Source organism: Chelon labrosus (genome assembly GCF_963514085.1).
Source record: "Chelon labrosus genome assembly, chromosome: 15".
NCBI lineage: Eukaryota > Metazoa > Chordata > Actinopteri > Mugiliformes > Mugilidae > Chelon > Chelon labrosus.
The window spans coordinates 13,426,823-13,446,113 of record NC_140348.1 but is presented as its reverse complement, the minus strand read 5'-3'; the positions used below and the strand labels follow the sequence as shown (position 1 = coordinate 13,446,113).

At 39.1% G+C, this 19,291-nt stretch overlaps 1 protein-coding gene across 4 annotated transcripts; it reads right to left on the bottom strand.

The window, feature by feature from the left end:
• Positions 1-5,535: 5,535 nt before the first annotated feature.
• On the bottom strand, positions 5,536-13,352 carry LOC311500818 (uncharacterized protein). 4 transcript variants are annotated; one of them, XR_014699495.1, is made up of 8 exons: positions 12,778-13,352; positions 11,963-12,175; positions 11,506-11,641; positions 10,558-11,069; positions 8,542-8,690; positions 7,933-8,404; positions 6,938-7,152; positions 5,536-6,780 (listed from the first exon to the last, which is right to left on the bottom strand). XR_014699495.1 is itself a non-coding variant. In XM_084562421.1 (6 exons), the coding sequence occupies exons 1-6, from the start codon at positions 13,107-13,109 to the stop codon at positions 8,220-8,222; spliced, it is 1,527 nt and encodes a 508-aa protein (XP_084418547.1). In that variant the 5' UTR covers positions 13,110-13,352; the 3' UTR covers positions 7,883-8,219. The 4 variants fall into 4 exon arrangements, 1 of the variants encoding a protein (XP_084418547.1); XR_014699496.1 differs by having other exon boundaries at positions 7,953-8,404; XR_014699497.1 differs by having other exon boundaries at positions 7,933-8,105.
• Positions 13,353-19,291: the final 5,939 nt, after the last annotated feature.

The following is a 19,291-nucleotide window of genomic DNA, read 5'->3' as shown; positions in this document are numbered from 1 at the left end:
TGTCACAAAAAATTACCTCTCTCTAATCTACTGCCACGTTGGTGTTTCTTATTAATGAGCCCAAACCAAGCACCAAACTCTTTCATTGCAAATAAACCATTTTAATTAGTCACTGGGAAGGCTGCAGATTGGCATAAAAGCAGTTTCACTTTGTTAGAGTCGGCTGGATTCTCGCAAGATTCAAGAAATCATGAGATCACTTGATAATCCATTTTGCCTGGCTCCAAACGACGCACATAGCTTATCCACAGAGGTGCAGAGCAGTCAAGTGTCCTGTGAAGAACCTCTGGCAGCTATGGGTATATTTTTAGGTGCAAATTTTCCTTGTAAAGATGGCAAGATGCCAAGATATTTTACTAAACTGTCTGCTTTTTAGCTTTCAAAGCTTTGCATACTGTGGATTGTTGTGTTTAGCCTGTGATGACCCTTTCCCAAGTGCACTTTTCAGAAGGTTCTGTGTAACGAACCGTTCTGTGAGTCGGGTTAAAAGCAGTCCACAGTCCTCTATAAATTACTCTAAGTAAATCTTGGAGTACTTGCTGTCCACCGCTTCCTTATACTGCTTGGAAAGCATTAAATCCCCACAGCCAACTTAAAGGAACACGCATGTTCATAAATCTGCAGCCTCCGACTGGAGTAGCACCGCACCAGAGTGCAGCGATCGTTTCCTGTGATTATGTTTATTAAATAACATGCAAATGAGACCGCGCTGCTACATTGCAATGCCATGCAATACTGCGCACAATTTATGACGTGAGATGCGGTAAAATTAAAACTGAAATAGCACCAGATTGCTTCATAACCATTTTGTAGATTTCTATTGTCACGCAAGTTTGTGAAAAAACAAAACGCCATCTGCCTCTCGCAGCAGATTGGCGTGTTCGCGTCGCGCCTCTCTGCACAGAGACGGCTGTAAGATTTCCTGGAGAAGATTCTTGCATTTGTTGAGCTTTTGTTGGCACCCTCTCCTGTTGTTGGCACAGCTGTATAAGAGTGATAAGACCGGTGATGTGACTGGCTAATTTATTAACCACCACTCCCTTTGGTTCATATTCCACTGTTTTATATGTTAGACTGCATGCACACCTGCATGAACCAAAATGGCAGCGGCACAAGGAGTCTAGTGTCTAAGTTATTTTAGTGGAAAAGCCTCTAGATGAAGAATCAGGGTCTCTCCTTGGCTGCTTTGGGCACCATGGATACCTGTATCAAATATAGAACCAAAGTGAAAATATATAAAAGAAGGGGATCCGTGGGACTATTAAGTAAACAAGGATATGTTACAATTAACAAAGTAAATAATGTCGGAACAGACTGCATGCACCTGAGGGGGAAGTCCAGAAAAGTTAAAAGGAACTTCCTCTAGATTATGAGTTACACCTCACGTGGCAAAGTCATCAGTGTGCTGGATGCAGGAAAAAAATAAATAAATTAGTTTTCAATTATTTGTATCACTACTAGCTACAACTGACCCTTCCAGACAGTGTATAAATGATCAATTCCATGAAAAACGTTGTGGTCCTTGAAGTAATTTTTTTGTTGTTCACACCATCACAAAATGATTCTTTTAAGGGCATTCAGCTGTGTTACATGTCAACAGATGGATCACGCACTCACAGTGTAATGCAGTTGTTTCCTTGATCCTTTGTAGACACTCTCTCAATGGTACTGATGTAATCTTTAAGGGTGCAAGTGCTTGAGACCTGCGGCTAAAAAAGTGCTCTATGGACTCTGGAAAACAGCCATCATTGATCATCACTGTGCTGATAAAGATAAACCGAAACTCAATAGATTGCATTAGTCTTTTTACTTTGTATGTGGACTTTAATGGTATCGGCTGTAATTTCCAGGACTAAATGGAGAGATCTGTCTCATTCTATCTCTCTATCTCGTCTCTCATTTACTGAGTCCGTCCACACCCTTTTCCCCTCCAAAGTGCCAGTTTCAGTGTGGCTGTTTTCTCACGAGAGAGTGTCTCAGTGGCTTTCTCTGTCCATTAAAGCACATCAGCCATGACACGTGTCAATAATAAGGAATATCTCAGCTTAATGGCTGCCACCGCAGGTCCAGGGCTGGTCGTGTCACACGCTGAAGGATATTCTAAAGAGGAGGTGCTTTAAGCACCCAGGGTCGACAGCCCTGATGAATGATCTTGTGATGTCAGGTGTCATGTTACTTGCAGGGTGACTGCATCTGTGAGCAGGTGTGAAATTATTTAAAAATGTTTTATTTTGCTAGGGGCCGTCCTACCACTTATTGACTGTATGACCTCTTTGACTGTTACTGACAGGTGATCTTTCATTCATGGAAGTCAGTTACTTATTTTAGACGTGTTTTCACAGTTTAGTAACAGAAATAATTTACCAATGTTGTATCTTTCACAAACTTGACAATATAGTCTCCAAATTCTACCCTTCTCTACCCACTCTTAAACTCTGACTGTTACGTTTATTGGAAGAAGAACCACGTCAGAATCGCTAATGTCAATGATGGTATGAGGGGCCGTACAAGCCATAATTCATTCTTTCACTCTCACATACATACATTCTCCTCACACATACATACATTCTCCTTACACATACGTATATTTTCACTCACACATACATACATTCTCCTTACACATACGTATATTTTCACTCACACATACATACATTCTCCTTACACATACGTATATTTTCACTCACACACATACATTCTCCTTACACATACATATAGTTTCACTCACACACATACATACATACATTCTCCTTACACATACATATATTTTCACTCACACATACATACGTTCTCTTTACACATACATATATTTTCACTCTCACACACATACATATATTTTCACTCTCATATACATACATTCTCCTTTCACATACATATATTTTCACTCTCACACACAGACATTCTCCTTTCACATACACATATATACTTCTCACATATATACTTCTCACATATATAGCTCCTCCTCCTTAAGCAGGAAGTCACTCTCAAACCAGGAAATGCATACGCCAGACTTACTCAGCTTATCCTAACTTGATATTAAATAGCAGAACTTTACAATGAAGCTATTCAAAGTTATCCTGTTTTCTTATTTGGTGCAGTTTTGCATTTTTGGAGCAAGTAGCAATGAAGACGACATTAGACATTTTTTTAACAATGTCTTACAATGTATTGAACGACTGCAAGGAGAAACTACAGATTCTTTTGTTCATGAAAGGCTGTATGGACAACTTCGTGATCACATTCAAACCTTATCTGGATTTCTGTCAATCTCAAGATTTGTTGAAGATTCAAGAAATAGAGTTGCAGTCAATACATTAGAGTCCTTGTATGGATGTCTTCAGTGTTTGCTGACTGCTCATGAGGCCAGACAAAGAACCAGGACTGACAACAGTTATGCTCTGTTGCCTCCACCTGTCATGACTGGACATCAGGGCAGACCTAGATACAGCATTTCACAGGAGCAAATCTCTCATTTAGTATCCCTTGGAATGAACTGGCAAAGCATTGCAACATGCTTGGGGGTAAGCTGTCGGACTCTCTACAGGCACAGGCAGCGGCTTGGTGTTCAGCCACTAACATATGTAACACTATCAAATGACAACCTGAACAGAGCTATTGGTGAAATTCTTCAGTCTACCACAAATGCAGGTGAACGTTATGTGCATGGGAGCTTGAGGTCACGTGGACTACGCATTCAAAGGTGGCGTGTTAGACAGAGCCTGCAAGAAATTGACCCTATTGGACGGTCCTTCAGAAGACGCCGTGCAATACGTCGACGAGTTTACAGTGTTGCAACCCCTAATCAATTATGGTGAGTAAATTCCCAACAATACAACTTAGATTAAATCAAGTAGCATAAAGTCAGTAATCAGTTTCTTACAATACACTTGGATGTGGTGGAAGATGTACTTACTTTATTTGAATGAAAATAAGTGTAAAAACACTTGATTACAAGTATAAGTCATACATCAAAAGTAAAAGAGCTCATAATCAGATTATTCATTTGATTGATTGATTACATTCATGTTCTTATTTAACAAATAAATCATACGTTACTCAACAGTTACTCAGTACTTTAGTAGTTTTTTCAGTAATTATCTGGATGACTACTTTTTTACTTTTACTTGACTAATATTGTTCTAAAGTGACAATACTCATACTTGAGTACAATTTCTGGCTACTCTACCCACCTCTGATAATAATATATTAATCAAAAGAACCAAACACTTCTTTGCAATACTTTAACTACAGCAAGCTCACAATACTTATATACTTTTACTTAAATAAGATATTTAATGTAAGACTTTTACTTATAATTGAGTATTTTTACATTGCTGTATTTGTACTTTTACTTAAGTAAAGGATCTGAATACTTCTTACATCACTGTTTTTCCCACACAATTGACTATGATTTTAATTTCTCTTAGGCACATCGACGGAAACCACAAACTTGTGAGGTGGAGGATGGTATTTCATGGCTGTGTGGATGGTTTCAGTCGAACCATCATCTACCTTGCTTGTCTAGACAACAACAGAGCCTCTAGTGTTTTGTCTCTATTCATTGCTGGTGTTCAGAACTTTGGAATACCGTCTAGGGTTAGATCCGATCACGGAATGGAAAACACTGGTGTTGCCCGTTTCATGCTTTACAGGAGAGGACTGAACAGACGTAGTATTATTACTGGCAGATCAGTGCATAATCAAAGAATTGAGAGATTATGGGCAGAGCTAAATCGAGTAGTGTCATTTAATTTTGTTAATCTTTTCAACTTTATGGAGGAGCATGATGTTTTAGATTCACTTAATGAGTTACATTTATTTTGTCTTCATTATATTTATTTGCCACGAATTCAGAGAGCTGCCTCTGAATTTCAGAACCAGTGGAATAACCATGGTCTTTCAACACAAGGGGGGCTAACTCCTCTCCAGTTGTGGCAAAGGGGCATAGTCACCAATGCAGGAATACATAACCCAAGTATGAATGGTATTTGTGACATATACAGTGGCTTTGGTATTGATGCCAACAGATCACTCTCTGAGTTATCGACAAATAATGTTGTTGTTCCATCAATTAACATTTCCATCAGTAACACAACAATGGATGCAGTTCAGCAGACTTTTGATCCATTTGAAGATGATGGAAATCATGGTATTGATTTGTTTTGCAACCTTGTGCATTTTCTTCAAGAGAGGCATTCCTAAAATCATATTGAGTTCATTAAAGGAAACAAAACCCCTCAACAGATATTTCTGATTTGAAAAGGAAGAGCACGTGAACATAAATAGAAAAGGTCCACACAGGATATTTACTTCCTGTGGTTGTGTAATGCATAACACACTACCGATATTTGTGATAGTACAGCATTACACCTAAAAATATTGGCATATTTTAAAGTTCATTGTTGCCATTTATTTCATTTCTGTGTATGGGATGTTAATACCTTTATCTGTGTAATTCTGAGCTCAAACCTCTGTTTACATTTTACAGACATGTTTCTTGAAATGTTCAAAGAAATTGTTACCCAAACATTATGAAACTAATGTGAAACCACATTTTATTGAAGCTTTTGGCTCTGGAGAACTCAATAAATTGACTGAACTGTTACTTATTTTAACATGTCATCCTTTGCTGAATAGAATGCCTAAAATCAACATTAATACAGCATCAGTGGAATCTGTGAGACAAGGGGCATAAGAAGCAACACAAAAGCAGCACAAAAAATATTTACACATTACACATACACTCATCACCCACTGAAAAAACACACTTTAAGTTGTGTATGTTAAAACAGCAACTTGACTCTTGATTTAAACAAAAACAAAAACACAAGACTCAATTGTTAACTATATCTGACAATTCAGAAGAGTGTACACCATCCGCACATTTAATTAATTATTAATAATTAAAAAAAAAAATTAATTAAGTCTTAGAATACCTTTCCATTACATGCTTACATGTGTAAATCAGGGCCTGATTGTGGTGCTAGAAGAAAATCATTACAAATCATACATTTACAATAGAACTTGCCTTTGTTTTTGTACAAGTATGCCAAAGATAACCTGTTCCACCTATGACTTACCCTCAGATCCCATATAAATGTAAAGTTACTGAACTACAAAGTGAAGAAAATGAAAAGTATGAAATCAGTACACTACTGATCAAAAACAGGTGGGGACCGGTGAACAACATTGTTTACTTATCAATAAAAACAAGCAACAGTAAATTACATTCAGTTCCTACCTAAACTACAGAGTCAAGTTCCACAACAATTTAAAATTACATCACAATAAGTTTCTCATTACAAGTCTGCTTTTGCTTTCACTGAACTTTCTGAAAATCTGAACTGTAGCCTACTAAAGAAAATGTTAGCACCTTATTGTTTTAACAAAGATGCAACAATATGTATTTTTCAAACAAAACAATGTGGAATGATATCCACACCAACAACATCTGTCAGGAATTGTTTTGGAATTGATTGCTGACTTGAGTGTGAACTTGACCTTGACAGAATACTGAATACATGAATTAAGCTATGCCAAAACCATGGGTATTGCCCAATGCAAAGTCCATGTTTTCCTGAAAGTCTTTGTAAGAGGTGTGCAGTGGTAACTTCAAGCAATTGATGCAGGTGTTTGCAATGGGCAGTTTCGAAATGGTACCCGTGTTGTGCTCTTTGTGAAGAAATTCCACTGAAGGTTGTGGGGAGAAGCCAATTGGTGGACCAGTATTGGCACCGGTGGCAAAGGCGAGAATTGTCCCCAGCTTGTGCGTTCCCTCTTGATCTAGAGAAAGCAATACATTGGAAATTAGATTAAAATAAACAGAACAAAAAAAAACATAGCATGCATCACTAGGCCTACTCTTAAGTGATATACAGTGACAAGATGCAGTGCATTATTAATTTAAGTAAGACAAGAAACATATCATTTCTACATTAACCTTCTGCATCTGTTAGGTAGTCTCTCCAGAAAGTAACAACAACTTCTTCAGCACGCCTTCTGTTGCTGCCAACGGGAGATAGGCGGATGGTGAAGAGGCTGTCAACCAGGTCAGCTGTGAGGGTTGTAGGAGACCAGCATAGAAGGGGGCGAAAACTCTCCTGGTGAGCTTGGATTTTGTCCAGCACACCAAGTGTCCTCAGTCCATCCCGAAATCTGAGTAAAAATCACACTTTCTTTTTAAAGTGTTTTGGTTGGCGACTTCATTTTTTACAAAAAAAGTTTTCTTCACATGTAGCAGATGAATGAATCAAAGAAAAAACATATAATTATAAATATAGGAATTTAAATCCTATTAAAATATGCAAATATCTTGTACTTCAGGTTAGTTACAACAGTAAAGTATGTATGTCAAATTCATATTTTTCAGGGTACTTGGTAACCAGTGGTTGAAGAACTACTACTAAGACCTTTACTTATTGTAAAAACACTCCAAATCCTACTACAGTAGTAAGTAAGTTAGTTAGTATTATGAGCCTGATGTAGTTAAAGTATTGCAATAAAAGTAGTGTTTCGGTTCATCTGACTGATATATCATTATATGACATCATTAGATTATTAATAGTGAAGCATCAGTGTTAGAGCAGCATGTTACTGTTGTAGCTGCTGGAGGTGGAGCTAGTTTACACTACTTTATTAGTTAGCTAGTTTAGTCCAGTGGTTCCCAACCTAGGGGTGGGGCCCCTCCAAAGGGTCAGCAGATAAATGTGGTGTGTGCCGAGATGATTAATGGGAGAGGAAAGAAGAAAAAACTAATTACTGATACACAAATGTGTTTTCAATTTTTGGACTTGGCCAATTCATGTGGAGGGTGGGCATGGACTAGCACACTACACACTTAAACAGGAATGGCCTTAAGAAAACCCTTAACACAAGGCAGTCTTCATGGGTTTCAGTTCTTTATTGTAGAGGCAAAAAAGCTGGATACAAGTTTACCTCTCAAAAGGACCACGCACTCTGTGTATCACTTGGAACATCAGGATGTCATCTACAAGCAGATTCTTGTCTTCCAACCTTCGCAGTGGCCTCAGGCAGCCAGCATTGGCCAAGTAATCCTCAAGTGGCTCTGTTTTTGCTAGCAGATCTTCAAATGATGTACATTCTGTGACCTTCCAATAGATACAACAAACACAATTTGAAAGGGCTGTAATTAAACATCTTCCCCTCTACACGAGTCACTAGTGTTGATACAGATGCACATAGACCACAACATATTCTAAAACTCAGAAGAAAATTTTTTCACGCAGGTCACTATCTACAACATCTTCCAAAACTGGCTTAGCCAATTCTGGACCATCAACAAGGCAAGAGAAGAGAGTTGGGGACAGAAAGCTTGCAGGTGGACCCCCGTGTACAAAGCTTACTGCAATGGCCCTGCCTGCAATGAAGTACCTGTCCTCTCTCATGGCTGGAGAAAATAAAATAAAATAATTCATTTGACAGTTCATGTGTACAAAGACTTGACAAAATACCTGTACGATCATATAAAATGTAGTGATATAAAAATAATAATAAAATTATTATGAGATTACTATTAATACATACCAGTACTGTCAAAGGCCAAGTTCATTTTGCCACCTTCTCCCTCAAACATTGGAGATAGGGGCAAAGCTTCCATTAACAGTCTTAGAAATTCTCTTCTTGGTCCACCTAAGTCCACAGCCTCTTCTGGTACTCCCATATCATCAGAAAACCTGACAGAAATACTGTGACATGGATCATAGGTCCCTCGTTTAAAACCTCTGATGGCTCCATCCAGGACTGTGGATCGGTTAATGTTAAACTTGCATTTCCTCTGATGCAAGGAGTACAACAGTACCATGTTTTCGAATATCAGGCATACGGGTTAAAAGTTATGAGGTAAAACGCAGTTTTGCTAATTACATCGCCCCCTAGTGGCCGAATGACACCAAATTTATATTGCGCACTTCTAAGGGAGTCTCAAAGCGTGTGACTAAGTTTGGTCCTCGGAAGTCAAAGCGTCACCGAGATATAAGAAAACTTCCTGTTTGGCGGCTTTGCCGCCAACTGCGATTGGCTAACAGGAAAAGTTGGCATGAACTGTCACTGGGGCAACCCACAGTATCTGTGGATATCACAATTTCATTTCAAATAAAAACGCATCAAGAGATATGAGCAAAAACAATGTTTTGCTAATTATAGCGCCCCCTAGTGGCCACATGACACCAGATTTGTTTCGTGCACCTGGGACAGTGTCTGGAAGCATGCTACCAAATTTGGTTTCATTGCACCAAAGCGTTGCCGAGATATGAGCTCCAATGGAAAACGCCGCCTTCGCCGCCAATTTTGATTGGCTGTTGCGGCCAAACGGTTTCGAAGCTGAGGACGCTTGATAGTAAGGTTTGTGCGCATTGGCCCGTAGACGGTCTGTGCCAATTTCTGTGAGAATCGGACAAATTTGTGACCGCTGACAATTTAGTTTCGTTTTTCAACAAAATCGTAAATTGCGAAAAATCTATCATGACGCATTATGACGTCATAGGGTGCGTTGGAATCGCGATGATCCAAGGTTTCCAACGAGACCTTGTTTTCAAAAATCGGACATACGGTTCAAAAGTTACATTCACAAATGTACTTCAAACTTTGACCAGTTGGTGGCGCTAGACCGTGCTTAGTGCTTACATGTAACTCAGTCAAAGTAATATTGAGACTGCCCTTAAGCTATGTGCAAAATTTCGCAACTTTTTACCATACGGTTCTATGAGCTGCCATAGACTCCCATGGCGGAAGATTAGGAATAATAATAATAAGAAGAAAACCATGAATAACAATAGGTTTCCAGCAGCTACGCTGCTTGAACCCTAATAATAATAAGAAAACATACAAACACAATAGGCTTCTAGCAGCTTCGCTGCTTGAACCCTAACAAGACAAATATAAGTTATAGTATATACTTGTTAAGAATGCAGCATCATGTGTGTATTCTTCATGGTCATTGACAATTTTGAACATCAGAACATAACTGTCAAGTATAAAGTATATTAGTAAGCATTTAGTATAATACAAAGTCAAGAGGTTGTGATATGTAGCACAATAAGCTACGTTTTGTAAACTGTGTTCCAAGCATGCCGTGGCACCTGCCATTAAAGTAACCTCTCTCCTGATAGTAACAACCTTATCACTGTTGTTAGTCTTTGGAGTGATTCTTAACAAACAAACAAACAAACAAACAAAAGTAACTGTTATCTCCAGGGACAAAGTGCAGTTGTGTGGCTTATTGAAGTTTTTTAAAATAGTTTTTGGACAACAACTGAGCTGAACAGCACAGAAGAATAAGATATATCAGGCTTTGGATACAGGTACCGTTCTTCTAAGTAGAAATTTGTAAATTGTTGCTCTGCACAACATTTGTTGACAAAAATAAAAAATATAGAAAATTGCCAGCCTCATCATTTAACTTTTACATACCAGTGCTGTGAAGGGCCAATATACACATATGCATATAAACATAGCAGGTATGGCACCTGAATTCACTAATAATGCAACAAAACTGTCTTTGAAAGTGGCTACCATAACACATTTGCATTTTTTTGTACTAACCTTTCACTCTGTAGGCTTGCTAGTATAGCCTGGTTCAATTCCTCATCATCAGAAGACATGTCAGACAGTGCAGCCGTTACTGAAAGGTAGTTATCATAGTTTGTTGCAGTAGAGGGTAACACAGAACAAAGACTTGCTGGAGTGCTGCTCTGGTAAGGTGAGCTTGAGCTGTTATGGCAAGTCAGGACCACAGTTGGATCAGCTAAAGTTGTTCCTCCAAACGATGAGGTAGAAGGCTGACTGGAAGAAGGGCAGCTTTCCTGTGAGCACACTGGCAATTGACTCGAAGAACTGCTTGCTGAAGTGCTGGTGTGGTTGGTTGAGATACTGCTTTGGTGTGTCAAGGCAGGAGTTTGAGTGACTGCAGAGGTACAGGTTGGTGGGGAGGCAGTCATTTGGCTGGTAAAACTGTCTGAAGATTCAAATGAGTGTCTATCTCGTGTTAGAGATGAGGAGCGCAGCTGCCCTGCTGAACCAGTGTTTTCCTCACTGCTATAGCCTGTATTATCATCCTTGGAAAGACATAACAGATTGTCAGATATATTCATTTTCAACTGTAAATGGAACAGTACCTGGAAAGACCAAGATTTATGATTACAATTCTAAGAATTACTTTTGCTGTTCACGCTTTAAAAGTGCCCATAGAGTACCAGTATCCTCTCCTAATTTTAGCTCTCGGTTAGTCCAATTAAGCAGCTGTCAATTTATTCCATTTCTGTGCTTAGATTTAACATTTTAAAAACAGGCATTCCAACTCTGCACTAGTCTATAGAAAATGTATATAGTTTTTCAACACTCATAGCTACAAAGCTGAACTGAAACTTTAAGAACAACCAAGATAACAACATTAATCTTCATTCATTCATGTTTATGCACCAATTATAGTTGTTATTATGGTTATTATTATTACAATGCTCTGCAAGTCAGTTCAAATGTGATACAACATACCAAAATTGGCTTTGATGGTCTGATGTATAGGGCTTTAGATTTATAGACTTTATGTATGAGATTTGCATCCAGGTCTTGTCCAGCACGCAGTTTGGGTGAAATCAATCTGTTGCCACATGCCATCAGAAACTCAAGGCTGAAAAACAGTGGGTAAAAATGCAAAAGGTTAAAAAAAAAAGGGTCCAAAAAACTTTTTTGGATGCACAAGACACATTGAAAACTGATGCACTGACAGCCTGTGTTCCATTTCATCTTTGAAGATGGACACAGCAGAAAACCAGCAGTCAGAAAAATAAATGAGGAATGTAAGCAATGCCAAAAAAAAAAATCAAATGTACTAAATAACTGGCTTAATAGTTCAGGTTTGATCTGTTGTTTACATAATCTAATTACATGTGATTTTCACTGCTTGAGATATCCTTTTAATTTAGACTTGACATAAATAAAAAGTGCTTACCTCACATCAGCAGAGAGTTTTTCTCCAAAGGCATCCCGTATTTGTTCAGTGACAGTCCTCTGGTCCCAGGATTTCTGGAATTCAAATCCATTCAATATATGTCCTTGTTCGTGTAACTGTTGCTTTGTGCGATGTTTGACAACAAGACTGCTTGATGGCCTCGGAAGAAGGATGACGTCTTTGTTGAAAGTATCGTGATATTGTGTTTTGGCCCTACAAAACAAAGCAGAAATATATGTATTCATCTTAAATGCATTCTGTGCTCATCAACCCTTAAAACATGGCAAATGTTAGGTTGTAGGCTATTTTTTAGAATCCTACCACAGCTGTTCATTATAAGTACATTTTTCATTTTCTCAAGTTCATAAAATATTTTATATTAAAATAAAATATATAAATGAAATTTATATTGATATATGATGTATATATCACAGCTCTTTTAAAAAAATGGCATTGACTTATTGCTGAAAGATATCCTCTAACGTTACCTGCTTGAACCAGCAGCATTAGCGCCAGTTAACCACAAACTAAAATGTGTCATTTAATTTTTGCTATTTACAATCTCTTTGACTTGTGCTAAAAACGTTAGCGATCTAAAACTCCACTGTGTTGGCAATTTAAAAAAAATGCTTTGAAATAGTTAGGTTTGTCACTGCTCGAACTGAGTTGAACATGGATCAAATGAGCCTGACAGCTAACAGTTAGCGGACATTTTCTTAAACTAACCAGCTTTGACTGTGTTGCCAAAGTGTGTTGCTACATTAGCAGGAGTACGTTTAGGATTTAATGTTAGTTTAACGTTAGGTTGTTCTCACCGTTTCCTTGACCGGGTGTTCCAGTTGCCAAAGTGTTGCTGAGTCTGATATCGCAATGACGGCCGCCGCAGTCCTCCAGTTTGGCCTTGTGTCACATTAGCTGCTGCTTGGTCTGCTAAAGGAACTTGGTAGTTGCCTGGTCTGAAAAGTTCTCGCATCTCACTTTCCACCGCGCTATGAGTAACGTTAGGTGCAGCTGAGCCTGTCCTCTGCCGCTCAAGGGACGAGGACAAGGATGGGATGGTTTCAGGAGAAGACAAAATATTCCTTAGTACCCCAATAGCTTGCTGAAATGCCCGCGTCTCATCTCCCCCATGATCTCCCCCCTCCATGCTGATCGTGACCTGACGGACCTGACCTGCATGGCTCTGCTTGAGCTTCTCAGCCAATCACAGAGGGATTCTTCTTCCTCTTCCTTCGGTTTTATGGCGGGTTGCAACCATTATTAGGTGTATACCGCCACCTACTGTACCGGAGTATGTAGACAATGAATGTTGCCTTCCGTTTCCACTATACTCCTTCCGTTTCCACTATACTTTCACTCACACATACATACATTCTCCTTTCACATACATATATTCTCACTCACACATACATACATTTTCGTTTTACATACATATATTACTTCTAGTATGAAAATGTATAAATATGAGAGTGAACATATATATATATGTGCGAGTGAAAATATATGTATGTGTAAGGAGAATGTATGTGTATATGTGTGAGAGTGAAAATATTTTTTTGTGAAAGGAGAATGTATGCATGTGTAAGGAGAATGTATGTATGTGAGAGTGAAAATATATGTATGTGTGAGGAGAATGTATATATGTGTAAGGAGAATGTATGTGTGTGAGTGAGTGAAAATATATGTATGTGTAAGGAGAATGTATGTATGTGTGAGTGAAAATATATGTATGTGTAAGGAGAATGTATATATGTGTAAGGAGAATGTATGTATGTGAGAGTGAAAGAATGAATTATGGCTTGTACGGCCCCTCATATGATGGCAGTGAATTTCCCTTTTATCAAATTATGTCTTATCTTTTTTACTCTATTTTATCAGCATACCTGTGATTTAGATAATCACTGCTTCGTATTTGAGTCTTTGGCAGAAAAAAAATCATTTTTTACTGCAAATGTGAAAGGTCCTCTATCAGCCTCCCTTACAGTGTCCAACAGGACATCATTTCTTCAACCTAATTCAAAGCATTCAGATGACTGATGAAATTTCCATTTAACTTTTTATTTTACCGCTAAATAAAATTATCTGATAAGATCTATGGATTTATGTTTCCCAAACCATTGATCATATTATAAAAAATAGTTTTTTAGATGCACAAGCATTTACAAAGTGTATTAAGAAGAAAAACTTGGCCGAGATGAACCTACCGTACATTTTCAATGCCGCTGTGAACATTGATTCTAGCTTTGTTCGTCTTTTCATTGTTTCGCCAGCAGCAACGTTTCTGTCCCTCCTGGAAACTCATCACGTCATCTGAGGTTGACCCCACAAGGGACTAACTTGTACAAAATAAACCAAGCGTTTATATGGTTATTCAGTGCCAATCATTTCTTATTGAATGGATTATCAAAAGGTTTACACCACCCCTCTCAATCAGTCATCTAAAATAGGCCAATGTGTTCTGACTGAGGTGGTCACATGGGGCATTTTTGTTCTGACTGGGCTGTTGTTCCAATTATTAACTCGATACTAACTGAATACTAGTGTCCATCTAAACATAGCATTGATACGATTTGCATTATGGATGTTCAATGCTCGAGTTTGGATCACAGTTGGAGTGTCTTAGTCTTCAACTTATGAAAAGGAAATCTCCTCATGAAAACAAATGTTAATGCCAGAGTCACCAGTTTCAAACTCTGTCGGCACTGGCCTTAACAGGCTTTTAAGTGCTCAGGCAGAGCGATATGCTCGAGTGAACTGTTAAAATTGTCACATTCAGACGCTGCAGCGCTGGTAGCATAATGTGTCTGTAACAGTGAAAACAATGAGTGTGCAAAATATTTAATTCATGCGTTGCCTTAATCGCCACATTTAGAAAGTCGCTAACCTCAGTGGAGCTACAGCACACCAGCCTCGAGCTTGATGTTTGACTTGTGCTTGTGACTTTGAATTTACAGTGTTTACCTCATGCAGGGCTCCTAAGTGCCCGGTCAGTACAATGCATACTGTAATTACAATCAAAAGCTGGTGCGGGAGAAAACATAAACATTCAGAGAGTAAAGAGACTCCTTCCTCTTCAGAAATAAAATGCAAGGACAACCTGCACAAGTTCACCTTGTCATTTTTAGCTTCATTATTTCAATAGATAATGCCACATTGATATGCATACTTTAAACATATGCTGTTGCCTACATAACACAGTGCATTTTGAGGAGGTGCTTCTACTTTATCCTGGCCAAAGCTGCAAGACACGCACAAGCACTAAAGATAAAATAACGATTCTTCGCCTTACTTTAAAGTCATTTGCTCTTGCTCTGTGTAGCTGACAATTTAAAGGTTTCTGTGTCCCGTTTACACGACTCTGTTTTCTTAGAACAATAAGTCCTTTAATCTTAGCATCTTAGCAATCTCGACAATTAAATATCGATTTGCTTGGAAGAGCTCTCTCAAATACAGCCTAAGAATTCCGATGGATTTATTGTCTTAATGGGGTCATTTTCCATGAAAATGGATTTGAATGTGAGATTCTTTGTTTACTCGCAATTGGACGCGCTGTTATTTCTTAATATGACAAGGAGTGACTAATGCTCGGTTATTGTCATTACCGTCGGGCTGTAAGACGGGTAATTAAGAGTGTGGTGAAGCAGTGGGGGTGGGCTAAAGTCCATGGACCTCGTAATTCGTGTTCTCCAAAGCAAAGCAGATATTTCCCCTCAAGTTTTCTTTTTTCCTTTCTTTATCCTCACTTAATTCAACAACAATTCTTTGTGACCCTCTCCAGAAAACCTCCCTGAGGTTTTTCTTTCCTCATATGACGTTGAGTAAATTGATATTAACCACATGTAATCTTAATGGAATAGACATTTGGTTAAAAATAATTAGTTATACATCAATATCACTCTTATTATTTGTCCTTAAGGTACAGTCAGGGGGCGGTTAACATTTAGACTGGTGGAAATCGTTGGAGAAAAATTCAACTGCTCAAAAGGTTAAAAAAAACAAGACATCTAATTAGCTACCAGAACCCCCAGAGCTCACTAATTAAACCCATATAATATTAGCTTTATTCATGCAAAGCTGAATATGACGTGTTAGATCAGATAACCGGCAAATACTCCATAAAGTACTCGGCTGTTTTCCTCTGATTCCGGTCACTATGTGAAGCTTACATGATTACTGCCTTTCGAAAGTGATATCGATCATCTCATCTAAGAAGGAAAATAAGCATATTTCCCCAAAAGTCCCCTGAAATGCTCATGAAACAGTTCTTCATAATTGATCTTTTCAGAAAGCCTCACATGACTTAAAGGGGAATTACCATTTTTTACAACCTGGACCTTATTTCTGGCATAAAATACGATCGTTTACTCACCCATATAACTTTGGTGTCATTTGGAGTCGTTCAGAAGATATTTCGATCCAGCGGAGCACCACGTATATCCATATAATGGGAGTGACTGGGGCACCGAAACGCAGCCTCTAAATAACGCATTGTCTGCCGCGAAAACTCGTTCATTTCAACAATATTTTGTTATGATATGCTAGTGCTATTCCCTGTTGAGTCCGGAGTTACCTGTTATCTATTCGTGGACGTGCAGCGGTTTGTTGTTCTTTGGCCAGCTGTTCCTCTCTCTGCCTCGCATCCTCCTTTCAATGAGCTCCTCATCCGTAAACTCTGGCTCAAAACGGTAAGGACGTCCATCATAAACAAAGTCGTCGTCCACAACCTCAGAATCGGAAAAATATTCAGCCATGTTGGAAAAAACTAGCAGTAGCAAATTACAGGTAAACGAGCGGATGTGCGCGGCACTCAGAGATGACATCATCCAGGTCAGAGGTTAGCAGGTCAATCTACAGACCCCGGATGATGATAACAGGTAACTCCGGACTCAACAGGGAATAGCACTAGCGTATGATAACAAAATATTGGTGAAATGAACTAGTTTTGTAGCAGATAATGCGTTATTTAGAGGCTGTGTTTTCGGTGCCCCAGTCCCTCCCACTATATGGACATACGCGGTGCTCCACTGGATCTAAATATCTTTGGAACGACTCCAAATGACACAGAAGTTGTATGGGTGAGTAAACGATCATATTTTATGCCAGAAATAAGGTCCAGGTTGTAAAAAAAAAAAACAGTAATTCCCCTTTGACTGTAACCATATGAGAAATTTGTTGGTGTGGTATATTTTTGGGATACACCGACAGACCACGAGTGGCGCTTCTTATGGTGCTTCTTGAACAAGATTGCAAAATGTCAAAGGCTGTTGCAGCGGTGATAACACTGCCACTGGGAGATGCCATTTTGATGGCAGAGAAAAGCACTTTCACAACAGAGATTCTATGCAGTTTGATATTGCCAGTTCAAGATGGCTAAAAATAAAAATGCGCTGCTTTGTCATTATTTGCTGATATGCAAAAGGATCTTAAAGGATGAGCAGTTGTTATACACATATCTGCTCTGTAAGCCGCAGTATAACCTAATAAACGTGTCTCGCTTGAATTGTTTCCTTTTGGACAGACATGTTGGATGTAGCACTTGTCAGGGTGTAGCACTTGAGGCATTCAACTCTGTCCTTCTCCTCTTACTTCTCTCATATTTTCCCTCCCACTCCCCTACGGTGTTTCTTTGCTGCTTCCCCTCTGCTTTTTCCTTTTTCATGTTCCCTTTCTCACACTGTGTCCATCAGTTCCTTTTGTCTTGCTCTCCCTCTCTCCTCGCTTTTCTCTTTTTTCCTTTGAAGTGCAAAACAATAAGAGGGCAACACTCCCTGTTAAGCTCATAGGGAAATCCAGGCTTGAAACTGCATGGCACAGTGCAGCGCAGCAGAATCTTGTCCTCTGGACCGCAGGGAGATGAAAAGGGAGGAGGCGGCGTCAGAAGTATAGTCCCCATGCGGTGACAATGACAATGGCTGCACAGCGCCTTGATCCTCAGAGTCGTCAGCAGACTACATCAGCACAGCACGGTTGATGAACGCTGTGACTCATTTCCAGAGAACATGCCTTTCTGTCTGTGTCGCTCTGATTGTTGAACCTTGACAACTGTCCATTTCTTGACTGGATTCGAAAGAGACTATCAGGATGTAATTAAAGCCACCAGAAGATTTGCATGTCAAGACATTATTGGCTGTAATGATTTAGTCAGAGTATTTCATTAGTCCAGCTCATCAGAGAAGGAGAGGAGAAGGACAGTTACACGTCTTCCATTGTCTTCCTCTCCTGTCTTTCTTCCTTGCGTGTAGCCACAGACACATCCATGCAGTGATGAATGCTATTCATTACTAAGGGATGGAGCGGGAAATGAAGCAAAATTAGTGCTCTGGGAAGCAATCCGTGACTAGGGCAATATAGCATTGCCTGCTGAGGCATCTGAGACATGTGTTTATCCACTCCCACATATTTCCTTGAAGCTATACCTCACACTACGCTGTATGAACCTCTGAAATCTGATGCAGCCTCTCGTCTCTCCAATTTCTTCATTTTTGACTCTCACTTTCTTCCACAGATACTAATGCCAACACCGCATTACGTTCTTTTATGTGACCGTTTGTGCATTTAAGTCTCAGATGAAGTGTTATAATTAACCCTTGATCATCTCCCCCAGCGCAAGCCAATGCCTTCACAGTGAAAATGATTGATTCCACGTAAAGGATTTAGAGCCACATAACTATACATTCCGTATTTATTTTCACTCATCTCCATTGAGTCCATATCTCTGTAGAAATTCCACATGTACTTCATTTTCTTTGCCTAAAAATATTCTCAGTGGTTAAGCCACTTTGAGAAGCATGTGGGCTGTAGCACGCTTTCTCAGCGGGGCTCTGCGGCTTCATCTAATTGGCCTTTAATTTGTTTGATTACGACAATGAGGTGAGCAAGTGTTAATGTTTCTCCATGCTGATAGAATTGCCTGGATTTTTAGGCTCTCTGCAGGTCCTCTTACCCCTTAATTTGATAACTGCTAGTCTATATTGGAAATGATCTGAGACTGGAGTCGCAGTATAGGTCAATAGCAGTTGCATAGATGCATTAATTCGAGAGCTGATTTAATTATTAGATAGTATTTTTGTGTCAATGTTTCCGCCTGATTATCTGACAGTTCTGTCAGTCAGGCGAGAAGATAAATTCATCTGTGTTCAATACAGATTTTGTCCAGTATGTGTTTAGTGTAGCGCTGCATCAGGATGATATTAGTCTTGCCTGATAGTGCTTATACATTGTGTCTGCACAGAAGGTATAGCGTGAGCATCAGCTCCAGCCATACTCGATGAGGAAAGATACACTTTAACTTGCGTTTATCCCTATTGAAATGGGTCCAGTAGACGTCTT

What these genes read in the sequence shown, in the direction of transcription:
- LOC311500818 (XM_084562421.1), bottom strand. Translation starts at nt 13,109, where the DNA reads ATGGAGGGGGGAGATCATGGGGGAGATGAGACGCGGGCATTTCAGCAA. An exon ending in GCAAGCCTACAGAGTGAAAG is followed by an intron (nt 8,691 to 10,557) that starts GTTAGTACAAAA and finishes TATTTCTGTCAG; the next exon opens with GTTTTCTGATGATATGGGAG. An exon ending in CTTGGCCTTTGACAGTACTG is followed by an intron (nt 8,405 to 8,541) that starts GTATGTATTAAT and finishes TATTTTCTCCAG; the next exon opens with CCATGAGAGAGGACAGGTAC.